This window comes from Loxodonta africana, chromosome 4, assembly GCF_030014295.1.
Source record: "Loxodonta africana isolate mLoxAfr1 chromosome 4, mLoxAfr1.hap2, whole genome shotgun sequence".
Classification (NCBI taxonomy): Eukaryota; Metazoa; Chordata; class Mammalia; order Proboscidea; family Elephantidae; genus Loxodonta; species Loxodonta africana.
The window spans coordinates 23,684,119-23,703,889 of NC_087345.1; the positions used below are offsets into that span (position 1 = coordinate 23,684,119).

Genomic DNA, 19,771 nt, shown 5'->3' on the forward strand with positions numbered 1-19,771 from the left:
TGCTGCCTCCATGGGTGTTGATCGTGGATCCAAGTAAAATGAAATCCTCGACATCAATCTTTTCTCCGTTTATCATGATGTTGCTCACTGGTCCAGTTGTGAAGATTTCTATTTTCTTTATGTTGAGGTGTAACCCATACTGAAGGCTGTTGTCTTTGACCTTCATCAGTAAGCGCTGCATAAATAGAGGGATCCTACTTTTCTATTGGGCCTAATGTTATTTTACTTCTTCATCCTCCAAGTTTTTTTCTTGCCATTTCTCAGCCTTTCTCCTTTCCCCCTTTATCCAAGCTAAAACAATCCTATTCATCCTTTTATGCTCAGTTCATGTGGAATATTGTGGGTAAAATCATGATTGTTGGAGTTGGATGAATTCAAAGGAATTTCAAATAAAAACAGACTCCACGACTATCTAGCTTTCGGTATATTACTTAGTCTCACTGAACCCCAGTTTCCTCATTTGCTAAAGGAACATAATAATTCCAAGGCCACAGAGTTGAATGTAGTACATCTATTAAAATAATAAATACTGCCTATCATTTATCATTTGCATACTTGACTATTCTTAGTAATTATTTCTGCCTCTGAGCTCTCTGAGGGCACAGACTGTCTCCAATTAATCTTTGAATCCTCAGTACCTAGTAGGCAAATTCCTAAAGTATTTGCTAACTGAATTAAATTTATTTTAATAAGAGGCTGAAACAGCTTCAAAAATAGAAACCAGCCTATTTGTTTAAAAAGTAAACATAGAGAGGAGCCCTTGTGGCACAGTGTTTAAGAGCTCGGCTGCTAACCAAACAGCTGGCAATTCGAATCATAGAGAGACTCTTAAAAGCTCTTAGCAACACATACCTGCACAGCCTTCCTCCATCAGAGGAAATATAGACACAGCGATCTGTAAGATTTGTTGAGATGGAAACAAATTCATTGATATAACCTGCTCTTCGCATCAGTCGAAATGTATTCACTAGCTTCTTATGGTCTCGAATGACACCCAGGATGTTACCTATGCACAAACAAGTAAGAACATATAAGACAAAAATGAAAAACAAATCTAATTGGATAAAAATACTGACCCAATCAAAATAATAGGCAGCATCGAGTAGTCATTTGAAAATGTTTTATAAGGCCTGCAGCCAGACCACAGGCTGCAGGAAAGCAAAGTAGTGGAGTGGTTAAGGGTAGTACAGCATGTCCCACAAGCTGGCTGGGCAACACGGGCAGGTTAGCCTCATTTTCCCCATCTGTCACACAGTGCCAGGAGCATATACTTGGGGTCCAGTATGTCTGGGTTTGAACATGACTTCATCACCTCCACAGGGTGGTTGTGAGGAATAAATGGGTTGATCTATGGAAAGTACTTAGCACTCCACCCAGCACCTGGTGACGGCTACTGTGAACTGCTCTTGTGATCCTCATCGGTAAAGTGAGGAAAATGGACTTTGCCTCACAGGTTGGTGTGAGGATTCAGAGATGTACTGGGTGAAAGTGCAAAGGCTCACTAAATGTTAGTCCCCGGGATACACTACACAAGGCAGTTGACGAACAACCCTGCTGAGGTTCTCGCTTCTTTTCTTCTCACCAGCCCAGACAAAAAAAACAGCGAAGGGTTAATGCCTCCCAGAGTGGGAGGAAGGGGGAGAAGAGAAGAGACAGCAAGCTCAGTGGTCAGGGATGAGCCCCGGAGCACAATGGTGAGGGGACAGACACACAGGCCACCAGACCAAAAGCTGAAAGGACAAAGGCACACTTGCTGCCCTTGTCTCTAGAAGACTTCTGAAGGAGGTGGAAGGGGCGTGTGAAAGGAGCAACTGGAGTATGAGCCAAGGGAAAGGGACTCTCTTGGCATAGGATGTTGACATATCAATTACCTAACAGCTGAAAAAAATAAATCAGTTCACTAGAAGGGCTGATCGGATTATTTCTGCAGAATGACTCAGACATTTAACTCATACTTAAATATTCCATGCTAAACCTTATCCCACTGTGGGTATGCTACCATCTGTAAAAGGGAAGAAAGCAGCCCATCTTTGCAATATTACCTTTAGCTCTGAGAGCTGTATATGCTCAAAGCCTGGAAAACCAGCCAATGGAATTACTGTCTCTGCCATCAATTTTTTCTACCACTAAAGTTTAACCTGGGCCCAGAATTAAAGTGTATTTGTACTTTCAATAGCTGGTAATACTGGATCCCCTTCCCCTCCTCCACAGGTCATGTAAGATCAACATGTAATACTGTAATAAACTCAAGTAAGATCAACATGCAATACACCTGGAATACAACCTATAATACACTCACCATTGAGGAAGACAAGGAACACATTTGGGTAAGAGAGCTCTTCCCCACATAACAAGTTCACATCTTCTACTCCCAGGTTGCTGGCTAATTTAACAATGGGCCCATCTTCCATGTCAGTGGTGATGTGTGTCATAAGGGCCAAGTTTTTAACCAAACCACAAGCCTAAAAAACAAAAGACAGTCATTTCTAAGAATGAACATTAGTAATACAAACTACAGTTTGTATCTGAAAATAGTTCACCACTGTGCTGGTGGCAGCATAAAGCAGTACAACCCTGCAGAGGACACTCTGGCCTGTCATGTAAATGTGCCACAAATGTACACATCGTTTAACCTAAGATGATAAGCAAGGATAAAAACACAGATTTAGCCACAGAAACGCTTACCACAGTACTATTTGTAATTCTAAACAATGATCATATCATAAATGTCTAACAAAAAGAAACTGATGACATAAACTGTTATTCCCAGACTACAAAACACCACAGTCATGAAAATGATAGTCTATAAAAACAGTAGAACACTGATGGTCTCAGCCACACGAAAATATAAAATGTCTAGCAAGAAATGGGAGGTTCTATAAGACAACTGGGCACACTCTACAGCTTCTTGGTTATGAAAAGTAAAGAAAGACTGAAGAAACTGTTCTGGATTAAAGGAGACTAAAGAGACATGACAACTGAAAGCAATGTGTGATCTTGGACCAGAAAGAAAGACATAAGTGGGTTCACTGGTGAAATCTGAATAAGATCTATAGATTATAGTATTATTATTTCATGAGGTTGATAACTGTACTACAGTTATGTAAGACGTTCACATGTAGGGAATCCAGGAGAATTACAGAAATTCTATGTACTATTTTTGTAACTTTTTTATAAGTCTGACATTATTTCAAAATGAAAAGGAAATAAAAAATATTTTTAACCTTCTATACAACCAAAAAATTCTAGAACGAAAACATAAACAAGGATAAAATACAGCACGCTCAGAAAAAAACACATGGAACACATGAATCAGGTAGAGATTATACCTTCCATTTTCAAAAGCCATCTGCCATAGTAACGCACAAAGTAGGTACTTTACTGAAGTTAGCTGAACCACCCTCTGGGAAATTGAGTGTTTCAAAGTTTAAGAGGTACAAATTGTGCAAATTTGACAAGCAGCATAAGTTTAGTGTGAATTTCCATACGGTTTAAGATAAACTAGGAAAATAATAATAATAATTTCTAAGAATCAGAACCCTGCATGGACTCCTTTTTACCTCTTCCAAGTTTTAACAAACCCCTACACGTTGGAACGTACGATTTTTACTTGTTATAAATTAAGCGATTCATTCATTCAGCATATATATATACACAAGACCTCTCCTCTGATTTAGGCTCTGTGCTAGGTGCTAAGTACACAACAGTGACCCTAAGAAGGTTTCTTCATCCAGAAGTTTACAATTTAGAAGGCATAAAAGCAAGTGAAACCAATACTGGTAACACTAGAAATAGTATCACAGAAGCAAATCTACTTAAACTCTTTGGCTTAGTGTTAAGGTGATTGCTTGTGTTTCCTATATGAGTCTGAGTCCACTTTAGGTCTTGAACTGAGTGCTCCTAGTTGGCTGAACTGTGCCTGTGATTTCTTCTAAGTACACCAAATGAAACTAAGAAGTTGCTCAAAAAAAAGCTCCTCGTGAGCATCAATGGTGACGGGTCTCTCAATTTTCCTTTACATTCTCATCCCCTCTCACCTGCATGGTTTGATTCTTGAGATGAACTAAAACAAGCAAGAGAAATGTGGACCAGGTTTCTATTAGGTAAATTTCTAAATCAAATGCTTCTGTAGGTACCAGCTTGAAAGCAATATCGATGCACTCCTAACAAGCTGCATCAATACTTCTCTGCCAGAAAAATGACTAACCAGCAAAAGGATACGTCCTGGGATGGGGGAGCAGACGCCAAATCCCACCAGTAGGTATGACCTCTGACAAGGCACAGAGCCACCTTAGGTTCCTTACCTCTCCCTCAGGAGTATCCGAAGGACAGAGCATCCCCCACTGAGATGGCTGGAGGGATCGTGGACCACTCACTTTTCTTGTTTTTTCAAACTGGGAAGAGATTCTTGTCATCATGCCCAGTGCGGATATATATGACAAGCGAGACAGCACTTGAGTCACACCTTGGCGGTCCATTTTAAATCTCTTTAGAGACCAATTTCCCTGTAGAGAGAAAAAAGCCATAAGGCTAAGTACTAGTCCATTCATAATGTTGCCTGATACTCTGTAGTCACTCTGAGGAGTTCATCATAGGAACTAATTATACATGAAACTGTTGTTGTTAGGTTCCATCAAGTCGGTTCTGACTCATACTGACCGTATGTACGACAAAACCTAAACACAGCTGGGTCCTATGCCATCCTCATGATCGTTGCTATGCTTGGGCCCATTTATTGCAGCCACTGTGTCAATCCACCTTGTTAAGGGTCCTCCTCTTTTTCGATGACCCTCGAGTTTACCAAGTATGATGTCCTTCTCCAAGGACTGGTCCTCCCTGATAACACGTCCAAAGTACATGAGATAAAGTCCTGCCATCCTCACTTCTAAGGAGCATTCTGGCTACGTTTCTTCCGAGACAGATCTGTTCCATCTTCTGGCAGTCCATGGTATATTCAATATTCTTCACCAACACCATAATCCAAAGGCATTCTTCTTTGGGCTTCCTTATTTATTGTCTAGCTTACACATGCATGTGAGGTGGCTGAAAATACCACGGGTTTGGTATTTACCACAATGAAGCCACTATGAGTCATAAATGACTTTGATGGCATACAATATCAACACAGAAACCATCTCAGAATGCTCTGACAAATCAAACTTATCAAATCAGAGCAATCATTTTCTAAGGAACGAATTATATCCTGAACAAGCCAGCTCAATCAGAGATTTTCGCTGGCAGCAATGAACTAATAAAACACAAGCAATTTTTACAGACATGTAAGGTAAAACTAGTTTGAAGATAAGGGAGATAATTTTATGCTGGAATGTGCTATTATTTCAATGTCTTCCACAGTTAGTCATAATTAGAGAATAATATAGCAACAGAAATATGACTCTGATGGCAATGAATAATCTGTAGGCTTCTTAATTCTGGCTTGAAAAATCTAAAAATGGCATATACATTCATATTAAGAAATACTATTTTCCGTGACTATCATATCAATTTTAAAATAGGTTCACGAAAAAAGTCTTGAACATTAAATTTACTTTATCTCCTATGCATTAAATATACTGCACGATGTTAAATATCTATTGTTGTATAGTTGCATTAATTATATATTTATCCTCAAGGATAATTTAAGGATTAAGATCAGGTCTTTTTTTTTTTTTTTAATCTTAATTCATGATAGCAGCAGAAAATGGTATGCGTAGGAAGGGCAAAGTCAAAAATAAAATGTTCCCAAAATGGATTACTCAATTATCTTTCTGATACCGAAGAGGAAAATTTGCCATCTGAACAATGATTCTTCACTTTTATTTTGAGAACCTGATGAAAGCTATGAATGCACACCTGAGAAAAATGCACACAGGACCATGAGCACAAAATTTCACACTTCATTTCAGGAGAGGGTTCTTGGGTCCCAGGTTAAAATCCCTTGTAGTAGAAAAGATTGCTACGGTTTCAGAAGCAGATTAAGTAATCTGTTTGAATTAAAATACATGACAGGGGATACTCTTTTACAAATTAAAGTTTGATCATTATTATAACAAAGATCTGTGACTTCAGAACCTTGAGTTTTTGATAACTTGCAAAAGAGCTAAATTCTATGAAGAAACTATCCACAACAAAGCAAAGAAACAGGGTGAACACATATTCCCCCAAATTAACTTCTTCCTATATTGCTTATTCAGTTTAGTCCTTCTATGCTTGGAATGAGAATGAATCTAATAAACTGACTTATGCCCAGAGAGTAAGAATAAGTAAGGTACATATTTGGCACAGAGCTAAAATGAGGAAGCAGCTGGTTGGCAAGTAGTAAGTAGATGGGGAGAGAAGCCAAGATGTTCAGCAAGAGAATTTGTTCTAGTCCTCCCCAAAAGTATCTGATAAGGGAGACAAGAGAGACTGGTAAAAGAAATTACTCTGAGAAAAATTTATTTGGTGAAAGTATTCTACTAATGACAACACTCGCAGAACTACAAAGGCTGATCTTGTTCGAGTTACCTGCGTGTCAGGGCACACTTACAATGAGACCTACTACTGATTTTCTAATAAACAGTTCTTTCTTTCTGGGAAGTAAAGCAGGGCCATTGAGGGGCAAAAGAACTACTCAAAAACAGCTATTATGACCTGAAAATCATAGGTCAGAAAAACCTGTGAAGTCACAGACTAGCAAAGAAAAGCAATCTAACAGAAGTGTGTTCAAGCACTCTTTGGAAGCTTCTCTCGAATGTTCAGGGATCTACCTTTAGACAAGTTTGGGCCACAAGAGGTTAATGTTCTTAACTAGGCACAATAGCTTGGTTTACCTCAAGTTTAGATGTAGCTGTCACTTCCACGGCTACTCACACAGACCCACTGTAAAATTCTAATGTCAAGTATTGCAGCAAAAAAAAAAAAAAAAAAAGTCAGCCACTAATTCTTTCATTGTTAAAGGAATCAATGCGTTACACTATGCTATTCTTTTGTTGGGGCAAAATCCCATCCATAAAACTAATTTTTTGTCTGGCATGCAAAAAGTAAACCAGATTTCGTCAGATAGACTTACAGTTGCTATGCTTTAAAAAAGGGAGCAAAACCTATGTGATAACCCCTAATGAATAGCCAGAGGCCCTGAACACACAGCAGCTGCAAGCACTGAATTCATAGCTCACATGAGGAACAGCTGACGGCCCTTTGAAGAATATAAACCTACAGCGAAATGAAACAATTTGTATTGTTCTGGACAAAAGTTGCCAATGAATAAACCTGCTTGTAATATCTCAATTTTATTACAGAAAAAAAAAGGGGGGGGGGTGGGGGCATTCATTAAAAAAACAGCTATTAATGGTCAGACTAAAAGATTCTTCTATGTAAGAGGATGTTTTGTTATTGCCTAAAATAGCAAAAAGTACATTTGGCAATGAAATTATTATAGTAACAAAATTCCTACAGATTAACATTTAACCTGTGAACTACCTTTTAAAGCAGAAAATTTGTGATCTGTAAACATCCCTTTTAAAAATATTTATTTTCCACCTAAATTCTCAAAGTACTGTAAGTTCCCATTTCACTAAAGGGAACTGTAAAGACATTACAAATCCCTGGGGGGAAGGACCTCGCACTTACAGTGGAAATGGCATTCACCATGCCATTGGTAATCTGGTCTTGACGCATGTGCTTCACCACATCAAACTGGGCTGCTCTTTGCTTAGGAATCACCTGGTCTGCAATCTTCTTCATTTCAGAATTAAATTTTTTGAACAAATCTTCAAAAAGAAGAGATAAAAGCTAAAAAAAAAAAAAGTAGACATGAACTTCCAAAAAGCATCATTAGCCTATTTTAATAAACTTTTGGTCACGATTAAAACTTTGTTAAAAAGCAAGATGGAGGAACTATTTGCTTAAAATGGAAAAAGACAAACAACGTATTACAAAATTCAATTTCATAAATATATAATAATCTTTTACATGCTTTGGTGTTGGGAAAAACAGCAAAGATAACGACATAATCCCTGCATTCAAAGACATTTAATTTAGAACTATCACTCTCAGATTTTTAGATTTTACTGACTAGTGACCTAACTTTTAGCTTTAAAAATAAAGATATTAAAACAAAAAAAGGGGGGAGGAGAGAATTTATCATTAAAAGTCTGATACCACCAAGGATGCATGCCATTTGAACTTTTCCATATCACTGGTAAAAATTAAATTGGTACAGCAACTAAGAAAACAGTTTGCCATTATCAACACACTTCTTATGCCCTAACAGTTCCTCTACTGGGTGTATCCCCTAAAGCAGTGGCTCTCAAATTTTAGCACGCACCGTACTCACTCTGAGGGACTCGTAAGGCACAAATCACTGTGCCTCAAACCCAAAGTTCTAATTCAGTAGTTCTACGGCACAGCCCAAGAATTTGCATTTCTAACAAGTTCCCAGAGATTCCTATGCTGCTGGCCAAGGTACCCTACTTTGAGAATCACTGCCCTTCAGAAATGTGCATTTATGTGTATCAGCATACATATACAAGATGTTCATAGTGGTATTATTTACAACAGCTAAAAACTGGAAACCATTCATATATCCTTATTTAGACAAACTGTGTCCTACTTAAATGATGGAACACTATAAAGCAATGAAAATGAGCACAAAGTAACTAACTGCAAAATCACAGATGGATCTTAAAACATAATACGGAAGGAAAGAAGTCTGACAAAAAAGAATACATATGATATGATTCCATTTATATAAGGTTAAAAAATCAGTACAACTAAACTATTGCTCATGAAGGCATAATTAGGTGGTAAAAGTTCAAAGAAAAGCAAGGACATGAATACCATAAAAATCAGAATAGTGATTATACCTTGGAGGAAATTATGATTGGATAGGCATGCTAGGGGTGAGGAGCTTCTAGAGTGTTGAGTCATTTTATTTCTTGATTTGAATGCAATTGACAAAGGTACTTGTTTTAAAGCAATTTAAGCTGAAATTTATGTTTTATGCACTTGTCTGTCTATATGTAGCAGTTCTCAGTAAAAAGACCTTAAAAAAAAAACCCGTCAATTAGTCTAACATTTCATTTTTGAAAAGACATTTTTAACATCAAAGCATGATGAAGCAAATAACCTCAGGAGAAAAACAAAATAAATAAATACAATTTGCTTGATGAAACATGCTCCATTCATCCTGAGTCATTACTCCCCAAACCAGTGAAAACCTGACCAGACTTACACCAATCCTCAGACCAATGCCTGGGAATCACAAGCCTAAACAAGCAGACAACAACGTAAAGACAATAGAGACCAAAATAAAATTTGGAAAAAAAAAGTATCTCAGCTCTTATACTAAGATTACTGGGAAATATGTTTTTTTTTATGATTAATCAATGGTTTGGGGAACGGACAAACAGCAGAGGTAAGAGGCTAAAGCTAGCTGCCGTTGAGTCGACTCCCACTCATGGTGACCCCATGCATGTTAGGGTAGAACTGTGCTGCACAGGGTTTCCTTTTTATTTATTGTGCTTTAGATGAAAGTCAGTCTCTCATACAAAAAGCCATACACACCCCACTGTGAACTCCCAGCTGCTCTCCCCTTAATGAGACAGCACATTCCTCCTCACCACCCTGCAGCCCCCGTCCATTCACCCAGCTCCTGTACCCCTCTACCTTCTCATCTCGCCAAGAGACAGGAGTCGCTTGCATAGTCTCATGTGTCTACTTGAGCCACGAAGTTCACTCCTCACCAGGATCATTGTCTATCTTATAGTCCAGGCCAATCCCTGTCTGTAGAGTTGGTTTCAGGAATGGTTCCAATACTGGGCTATCAAAGAGTCCCGGGACTGTGACCGTCAGGGACCCTGCAGTCTCAGTTAGGCCATTAAGCCTGGTCTTTTTAGAAGAATTCAAGATCTGCATCCCACTGTTCTCCTGCTCCATCAGGGATTCTCTGTTGTATTCCCTGTCAGGGCAGTGATCAGTGGTAGTGGGGCACCATCTAGTTCTTCAGGTCTTAGGCTGATGCAGTCTCTGGTTTATGAGGCCCTTTCTGTCTCCTGAGCTCACATTTACCTTGTATCTTTGGTGTTCTTCATTCTCCTTTGCTCCAGGTGGGTTGAGACCAATTTATGCATCTTAGATGGCTGCTTGCTAGCGTTTAAGGCCCAGATGCCTCTCACCAAATTGGGATGCAGACCGTTTTCTTAATATATTATGCCAATTGACCTAGATGTCCCCTGAAACCATGGTCCCCAGACCCCCGTTCCCGCTACTCTGGCCTTCAAAGTTTTTGGTTGTATTGAGGAAATTTCTTTGCTTTTGGTTTAGTCCAGTTGTACCGACTAACCCTGTGGTATGTGTTGCCCTTCCCTTTACCTAAAAAAATTTGTCTACTATCTAGTTAGTGAATATCCCTCTCCCTCCCTCCCCACCCTCGTAACCATCAAAGAATATTATCTTCTCTGTTTATCTGGAGTTCTTATAATAGTGGTCTCATATAATATTTGTCCTTGTGCAACTAATTTCACTCAGCATAATGCCTTCCAGATTCCTCCATGTTATGAAATGTTTCACAGATTCATCAGTGTCCTTAATCGTTGCATAGTATTCCACTGTGTGAATATACCATAATTTATCTATCCATTCATCCGTTGATGGGCACGTTAGTTGCTTCCATCTTTTTGCTATTGTAAACTGTGCTGCGATAAACATGGGTGTGCATATATCTGTTCATGTGAAGGCTCTTATTTCCTTAGGGTATATTCCAAGCAGTGGAATTGCTGGGTCATATGGTAGTTCTATTTCTAGCTTTTTAAGGAAGCACCAAATTGATTTCCAAAGTGACTGTACCATTTTACGTTCCCACCACCAGTGTATAAATGTTCCAGTTTCTCCACAACCTCTCCAACATTTATTATTTTGTGTTTTTTGGATTAATATCAGCCTTGTTGGGGTGAGATTGAATCTCACTGTAATTTTGATTTGCATTTTTCTAATAGCTAATGATAGTGAGCATTTCCTTGTGTATTTATTAGCAGCCTGAGTGTCGTCTTTGGTAAAGTGCCTGTTCGTATCCTTAGCCCTTTTTTTAAATTGGGTTATTTGTCTTTTTGTTGTTGAGTTTTTCCAGTATCATGTAGATTTTAGAGGTCAGACGCTGATCAGAAATGTCATAGCTAAAAACTTTTTCCCAGTCTGTAGGTAATCTTTTTACTCTTTTGGTAAAGTCTTTGGATGAGCATAGGTGTTTGGCTTTTAGGAGCTCCCAGTTATCTAGTTTCTCTTCTGGTGTCTGTACAATGTTACTAATGTTTTATATATTGTTTATGCCATGCATTAGGGCTCCTAGCATTGTTCCTATTTTTTCTTCCATGATCTTTATTGTTTTAGATTTTATATTTAGGTCTTTGATCCATTTTGAGTTCGTTTTTGTGCATGGTGTGAGATATGGGTCTTGTTTCATTTTTCTGCAAATGGTTATCCAGTTATACCATTACCATTTGTTGAAGAGACTGTCTCTTCCCCATTTAACAGTCTTTGGGCCTTTGTCAAATATCAGCTGCTCATACGTGGATGGATTTATGTCTGGATTCTCAATTCTGTTCCATTGGTCTTCCATAGGCTTTTCAATGGCCTATTTCTTGGAACTAGATTGCCAGGCCTTTCTTCCAAGTCACCTCTAGGTAGGTTTGAACAGCCAACCTTTTGCTTAGTAGTTGAGCGCTTAACTGTTTGTGCCACTCAGGACTGAAGGAGGGCTAGGGTTTGAAAAGGAAGTAAAGAGCTTAAAAAGATTTACACATTCCACTTTCACTTACAATATAGAAAGCCACAAGACAACATCCCTCCCACTCTAATACATATAAAAAAGACGAATTATCTACAAAATCATAAATTTCTTAAGCGTATCAATTAAGGTTATAAGACAACCAGCTGATCTGAATTCTAAGTGGTGACAAGCCTCTCCAAGGAAAGATGGGACACACCATCACCTTCGACAGAGCATGGGAGGAAGAGTCGTCTGCCATTAAAGTGGGTAAGAACAAATCAACTAAAATTATCAGGACTTCTTAAAGGTCAAGTGTGTGCTGTCATGAACACTGAGAATCCTTGGAGCCCCAGATGCATGGGGAGCCCCAGACACAAGGGGAGCCCCACACGCAGGAGTCTGCACTCGCAAGCAGGGAACACAGCCAACAAAACTATATGTATTTCCCTGGACTTTCTTTCACATGAAACAAAATCTTTAAGCTGTTGGGAAGAGTCAGGAAATCTTCCTGTCTAGGGAGACAAAGGTAACCTGCACTGAAAGAGGGGCCCCTAATGTGGAAGAGGAAATCCTCTCTGCTCCCACCATAAGCCTTGTACCTAGTGACAAACAACAGCAGTCTGTTGCTGGAGGAGGGCCAGCAAATCCCTGGCCACTGAATTCCAGGAATAGGTATAATGCCAGAGGGAAGAGAAATAGAAGCAAAAGCCATCTGTCCGGGGGAGGAGCAGGAAACCTGCATGGGCCAAGGATCCTGCTGCTGGCTACCAGCAAGGGGGGGGCAGGAAATTGAAAGTTTTCCTTCATACAATTGAGAACAAGGAGAGAACAACCACTCTCACCACTCCTATTCAACACTGTATTGGAAGTACCATTCACTGCAATAAGGCAAGGAAAAAAAAAGACAAACATTGCAAAGGAAGAAATAAAACGGTCTTTACTTGCAGATAACATATTCATCTAAATAGAAAATTCCACAGAATCTAAAAAAACCTACTAGAACTGATAATAAGTTTAGCCAAGTTACAAGGTAAAAGGTCAATATAAAAAAGCAACTGTATTTCTATGTTGGCAACGCGAAATTGGAAATCGTAATTTAAAAAATGTCATTTACAATAGTATCAAATACATGAAATACTTAGGGCTAAATCTAACAAAATAGGTTTAAGATTTAAATGAGAACTATAAAATATTACTGAGAAAAGTTAAAGAAAATCTAAATAGAGATATACCATACCCATGGATTGGGAGACAGTATTATTTAGATGTCATTTCTCAATAAGCTGATCTATAGATTCAAGTGCAATGTCGGTCAAAAGCCAGTAGACTTTAAAAAATTTATACTTGTAAAAACAGAGAATCTAACTGTAAAATGTAAATGAAAATGTCAAAATTCCTAAGTTTAATAAGAATTCTCAGAAAGAAAAAAAAAAACCTTTACTATTTACCTCTGGAGGAAACTAGACAATCATATATTTATTCTCAAACCCCCTTAAAAGAAAAGTATCTAGCAGGCATTTATCTCGTCTCTTTCATAAATTGGAGCCCTCGTGGCACAGCGGTTAAGAGCTTGGCTGTTAAACAAAAGGTTGGCAGTTCAAATACACCAGCCACTCCTAAGAAACCCTATGGGGCAGTTTTACTCTGTCCTATAGGGTTGCTGGAAACCCTGGTGGCGTAGTGGTTAAGTCCTATGGCTGCTAACCAAAGGGTCCGCAGTTCAAATCTGCTAGGCGCTCCTTGGAAACTCTATGGGGCAGTTCTACTCTGTCCTATAGGGTTGCTATGAGTTGGAATCGACTCGACACTGGGTTTGGTTTGGTTATAGGGTTGCTATAAGTCAGAATAACTCAACAGCAACAGTTTTGGGTTTTTTGGTTTTCCCATAAATTATGTCTAAGGGTAACCAAAGAGATGATAGTGAAAAGTTATTCTTTATTGAAAAATTTCAGCTAATAAATGCAGAAAGAATGAAAATATTAGAATAGTAATATTTTGTAAGTCCTAATGAAATGAAATCCAAAGCCAGATTCAGAAGAGAATGTGGAATGAGAGATATCATTGCTGAGGTCAGATGGATTCTGGTGAAAGCAGAGAATACCAGAAAGATGTTTACCTGTGTTTTGCTGACCATGCAAAGCATTTCACTATGTGAATCATACCAAATTATGGATAACACTGTGAAGAATGGGAATTGCAGAACACTTAATTGTGTTCATGAGAAACCTATACATAGATCAAGGGGCTGTTGTGCAAATAGAAAAAGGGGATACTACATGGTTTAAAGTCAGGAAAGGTGTGCATCAGGGTAGTATCCTTTCACCACACTTTTTCAATCTGTATGCTGAGCAAATAATCCAAGAAGCTGGACTATATGAAGAACGGGGCACCAAGATTGGAGGAAGACTCATTAACCTGCATTATGCGGATGACACAACTCTGCTTGCTGAAAGTGAAGAGGACTTGAAGCTCTTATCGATGAAGATCAAAGACCACAGCCTTCAGAATGGATGACACCTCAACATAAAGAAAACAAAAATCCTCACAACTGGACTAATAAGCAACATCATGATAAATGGAGAAAAGATTGAAGTTGTCAAGGATTTCATTTTACTTGGATCCAGAATCAACACCCAAGGAAGCAGCAGTCAAGAAATTAAATAACACACTACACTAGGCAAATTTGCTGCAAAAAACCTCTTTAAAGTGTTAAAAAAGCAAAGATAACACTTTAAGGACTAAGGTGTGGTGCTTGACCCAAGCCATGGTGTTTTCAATCACCTCATATGCGTTGGAAAACTGGGCAATGAATAAGGAAGACCAAAGAAGAATTGATGCATTTGAATTATGGTGTTGGCGAAGAATACTAAATATCACATGGACTGCCAGAAGAACAAACAAATCTGTCTTGGAGAAAGTACAGCCAGAATGCTCACATACTTTGGACGTGTTATCAGGAGGGACCAGTCCCTGGAGAAGGGCATCATGCTTGGTAAAGTAGAGTGTCAACGAAAAAGAGCAAGACCTTCAATAAGATGGAGACACAGTGGCTGCAACAATGGGCTCAAACACAGCAACAACTGTGAGGATGGTGCAGGACCAGGCGGCCTTTCATTCTGTTGTATAAAGGGTCACTGTGAGTCAGAACTGACTTGTCGGCACCTAACAACAACAATGAAATAACGGATAAGGCAAATGATCATCCTCAGCTGCTAAAAAAAAACATTCGGAGAAAAATGGATGAGGAACCTTACAATGGATGAGTGGGGCTGAAAACACCTAAACCCATGATCAGTTCAATGGCACAAAAAGTATATACAACCAGACATATTCCTCCTGACAGGATACAAGAGGAACTGTACACCACCATCCACAAAGAATTCTGACAACAACAAAAAAGACCCTGAATAGGATCTAGTCTCTAGATTTAACTCCTGGTTTACAAGAAATTTAGGGGAGAGAGAGGAATATATATGCTAAAAGACAACACGGGATAGCATCAGCAAAACTCAGAATGTGGGATAATCTTCAGTAGAAAAAATTCCATTTTTTTAAGAACATACACACAAACACACACAGAAAACCTGTGGATTAAAAGGAATTTAAGAGACATATCACCTAAACACAATGTGTGAGACATGTTTGAATCCTATATGAACAATCCAACCATAAACAACATTTATAAGAAAATCGAGAAAATTTGAATACATAATGGATATACTTTTTTTTATACTTAATATCATACTTAATAATATTAAATAATTATTCTTGAAAAAATTTTAGGTATGAAGACAGTATTATGATATTTTTGTAGGTCTTATATTTTAGATATACATCTCTAAAGTATTTATAAAATATGAATTGATATCTGAGATACTGAAATGATTAGATGTCTAGGACTTATTCAAAAAACCAATTTGGAAGAGGAGAGGAGTAGGGAGGGCTGAGGTGGGTATAGATAAAACAAGACTGACTTCTACTGATAATAACTGGAGTTGGCCGATGGATATACAGAAGCTCATTCCACTGATCTATTTTTGTAAATATTTGAAAATTTTATTAATATTTTAATAAAAATATTTATTAATATATTTAAAAAATTTTAACAATAACAACAAAAAAAACCCATAAAGTGCTTAGGAATAAATCTAACTAAAAAGATGTAATACCTTTATGGAGAAAATTATAAATGCTTATTGAAAGATATAAAAAAAAAAACCAAATAAATGAAGAGAAGAAAAATATTCATGGACAAAAAGATTACATATTATAAGATACTCATTTTCCCCAAATTGACCTATAATTCCAAGCAACTCTAAACAAAATCACTGGTTCTTTTTTTTAATGAAAATTGACAGATTAATTCTAAAATTAATATGAAAGATCTAAGGCCCCAAAATAGCCAAGACACTCCTGAAAAAGAAAGTAAAGGGACTGACAAATGCATTGACAAACTGACCAATGGGACAGAATAGAGTCAAGAAATAGACCCATACATAAATCAAAACTTGCTATATGATAGAGGAGGCATTTCAGATCAGAGAGGAAAAGAACTATACAATATATGGTGCTGGGACAACTAACTGGAAATTCATTTAGAAAAAAATGAAGCTGAATTCTTTCTTTCATTCCATACCTAAAAATCCATTCCAAATGGACTAAAGAACAAATACCTAAGTAACAAGTTTAAAACACCATTAAAAAGACGAACTATTGACAAAGCTGACTACCATCAAAATTATGAACGTCTAGTTATTATATTTTAGTTATTATATAGTCATTACAAGACATCATAAAGTATTTAAAAAAAAAGCAATTCATAGACTGGGAGATGATATCTGCAACACATATAACTGACAAAAACTTAGGATCCAGAATATACACAAAATTTCCTTGAAATGAATAAGGAAAATACGAACAACTCAAAAGGCATTTAAAGTAAGAGAAAACAGGAATGGCTAATAAGCATATGAAACGATGCTCAAACACATTAGTAATGAAGAAAAGACAAATTAAGACCACAAGGAGATACTACTTTGCACTCACTCAAACAAAAAACAAGCCCATTGCCTTCCAGTGGATTCTGACTCAAAATGTGAAAGTTTGATACTAAGTCACAGGATGTAAACTATCAGGAACTCATATACAATTGTTGCTGTCGGGTGCCGTTCAGTCAGTTCAGACTCGTAGTGACCCTATGCAGGTCATAGTGACAACAGAACAAAACACTGTCCAGTCCTGTACCATCCTCACAATCGTTGTTATGTTTGAGCCCATTGTTGCAGTCACTGTGTCAATCCACCTCGTTGAGGGTCTTGCTCTTTTTTGCTTTCCCTCTACCAAGCATGATGTCCTTCTCCAGGGACTGATCCCACCTGATGACATGTCCAAAGTATGTGAGACAAAGTCTTGCCATCCTAGCTTCTAAGGTGCATTCTGGCTGCACTTCTTCCAGACAGATCTATTCATTCTTTTGGGAGTCCGTGGTATACTCACCATTCTTCGCAAACACCATAACTCAAAGGTGTCAATTCTTCTTTGGTTTTCCATATTCACTGTCCAGCTTTCGCATGCATATGAGGCAACTGAAAACACAATGGCTTGGGTCAGGTGCATCTTACTCCTCAAAGTGACATCTTTACTTTTTAACACCTGAAAGAGGTCTTTTGCAGCTGATTTGCCCAATGCAATGTGTCTTTTGATTTCTTAACTGCTGCTTCCGTGGGCATTGATTGTGAATCCAAGTAAAAAGAAATCCTTGACAACTTCAATCTTTTCTCTATTTATCATGATGTTGCTTCTTGGTCCAATTGTGAAGATTTTTATTTTTTTATGTTGAGTTGTAATCCATACTGAAGACTGTAGTCTTTGATTTCATCAGTAAGTGCTTCAAGTCCTCTTCACTTTCTATAAGCAAGGCTGTGTATCTGCGTAGCGTAGGTTGTTAATTAGTCTTCCTCCAATTCGGAAGCCCCATTCTTCTTCATATAACCAACCTACTCAGATTATTTGTTCAGCATACAGATTGAAAAAGTATGATGAAAGGGTACAACCCTGACGCACACCTTTCCTGACTTTAAACCAGGCAGTATCCCCTTGCAATGTACAAATACCTGGGAAAGTAGTTTAACATTCTTCGTACAGTTGAAGATTTACATACTCTGTAACTAGGGAATCCTACCTGAAGAAACTCTTACATATGGATACCAGGAGACACGAATAAAGTTTATATGTATATATACACACACACATGCACATATACTCTGTCCTATAGGGTCACTATGAGTTGGAATCGACTCGACAGCACTGGTTTTTTTTTTGCACATATATGTGTGTGTGTATATATATATATACATAAAAGAACCATGCAAAGTCCATGATTGTTAGAGTGAATAAAGTGTTACCATATTTATTATATCTTTAAAAACCAAAACCAAACCTGTTGCTGCTGAGTTGATTCCAACTCATAGCCACCCTACAGGACAGAGTAGAACTGCCCCATAGGGTTTCCAAGCAGCAGCTGGTATATTCAAACTGCCAACCTTTTGGTCAAAAGCCAAGCTCTTAAGCCACTGCACCATCAGGGGTTCGTATTGTATCTTTACACAATCTAATAGAAATGAAAATTAATGAACTACAGCAACAAGCAACAACATAGATGATTCTTAAAAACTGTTGAAAGAAGAAAAAGTTGCAGAAGAATATATATGGTATGGATCTACTTCTATAAAGCTTAAAAACAGCAAAACACATTATTTACAAAACATTTTAAAACTTCAAAAAAAATTTTTAATGATTTAATAAACAAAATAATAAACACAAAAATTTAGGGTAGTGGGGGAAGAGAAGGAGAATGGAGTAAGAAAGACGGAGTAGTATTGATAATGGTCTAATTCTTAAGTTGGGTAGTAGCTTGGAGGATGTTCATTTTATTTGTACACACTATAACTTACATAAAAAAAATACATGCCATATATTTTTGGGTTTTATGCTAAAAATTACACATAAAAATGGAATATTAAACCATGGTGACATATTTAAAACAGTGTGACCATGGAAGCAGATCAATGAGAGAGAATAAAAAGCCATAAAAACAGACTAGGATGGTTGTTTCCAGAATTGGTGGAGTAGCTCCTATCAGATTGGACTTGCCTGCAGGTAACAATTATAAACTCTAGAGAAAATATTAAAATAAAACTATATGAAGGCACTAGAGAGTATCCAAAAGCAGGCAGAAGCTCAAGGGATGTCAACACTTATCAGAAGGTAACGGCGCTGGCTTCAACGTACTTAAGGGAAGGTAAAACTTGGATTTTGAGACCCTCAGTCTTAACTAGATTGAAGAAAGAGAGGGGGAGAAAAAAAAAAAAAAAACAACCCTGAGCTACCACAGTAGCTGGGAAGTGAGGGGGAATTCTGAGAAAGAAGAGAACCACAGAGAGAAAATCCCAACTTCTGTGTATGACCTTTGTCCAAGTTTCTGGCGAATCCTAAACTGTATCTTGAGAGGTGTGGCCCACGTCCCCCCAATCCCCCAAATCTGGGCAGGGGTTGTGGCTACTTTGACCAATAGTGTAGGCATAAGTGACACTGTGACTTTCAAGGCTAGGTCATTACGCCACGCACTTCTGTCCTGTTCAAAGAACACTCTGGCAGCCCTGAGCCACCCTGATTGCCACCATGCTGGAGAGGTCACACACCTCTCAGCTGAGTCAGCTTTTCAGCCCTCCCCCCATCTTCTGGCAGAATAGCGCCAACTGACCTCCAGCAACACCACAGGAAGCAGATATATCAAATGGCTGAGTCCTGCCTGGATTTCTGAGCACAAAACTGTGAACTATAAAAACTTTGTTGTTTTAAGCCACTGTTTTGGGGTAGCACATAAAATGCTGTAACAGATACCCAGAACAATATTTATATAAAATTCACAAAAAAGGCAAAACTAAATAGATGGCTTATGGCAAATAAATGGCTGGTATACTTCTTCAATAATCAAACATAATAGATAATGTTGCTCCTGTTAGG

General features: G+C 38.0%; 1 protein-coding gene across 2 annotated transcripts in view; it reads right to left on the minus strand.

The window, feature by feature from the left end:
* The window catches only part of POLR3B (RNA polymerase III subunit B), a 145,742-nt gene that overhangs the window by 60,744 nt on the left and 65,227 nt on the right, over window positions 1–19,771 (minus strand). For both annotated transcript variants that reach the window (XM_064283661.1, XM_023539140.2), the window contains 4 exons: window positions 7,612–7,773; window positions 4,305–4,505; window positions 2,300–2,462; window positions 853–1,006 (listed from right to left, as the gene is read on the minus strand). In XM_064283661.1, coding sequence (XP_064139731.1) covers window positions 853–1,006; window positions 2,300–2,462; window positions 4,305–4,505; window positions 7,612–7,773 — 680 coding nt within the window. The remainder of the gene's footprint in view (window positions 1–852; window positions 1,007–2,299; window positions 2,463–4,304; window positions 4,506–7,611; window positions 7,774–19,771) is intronic.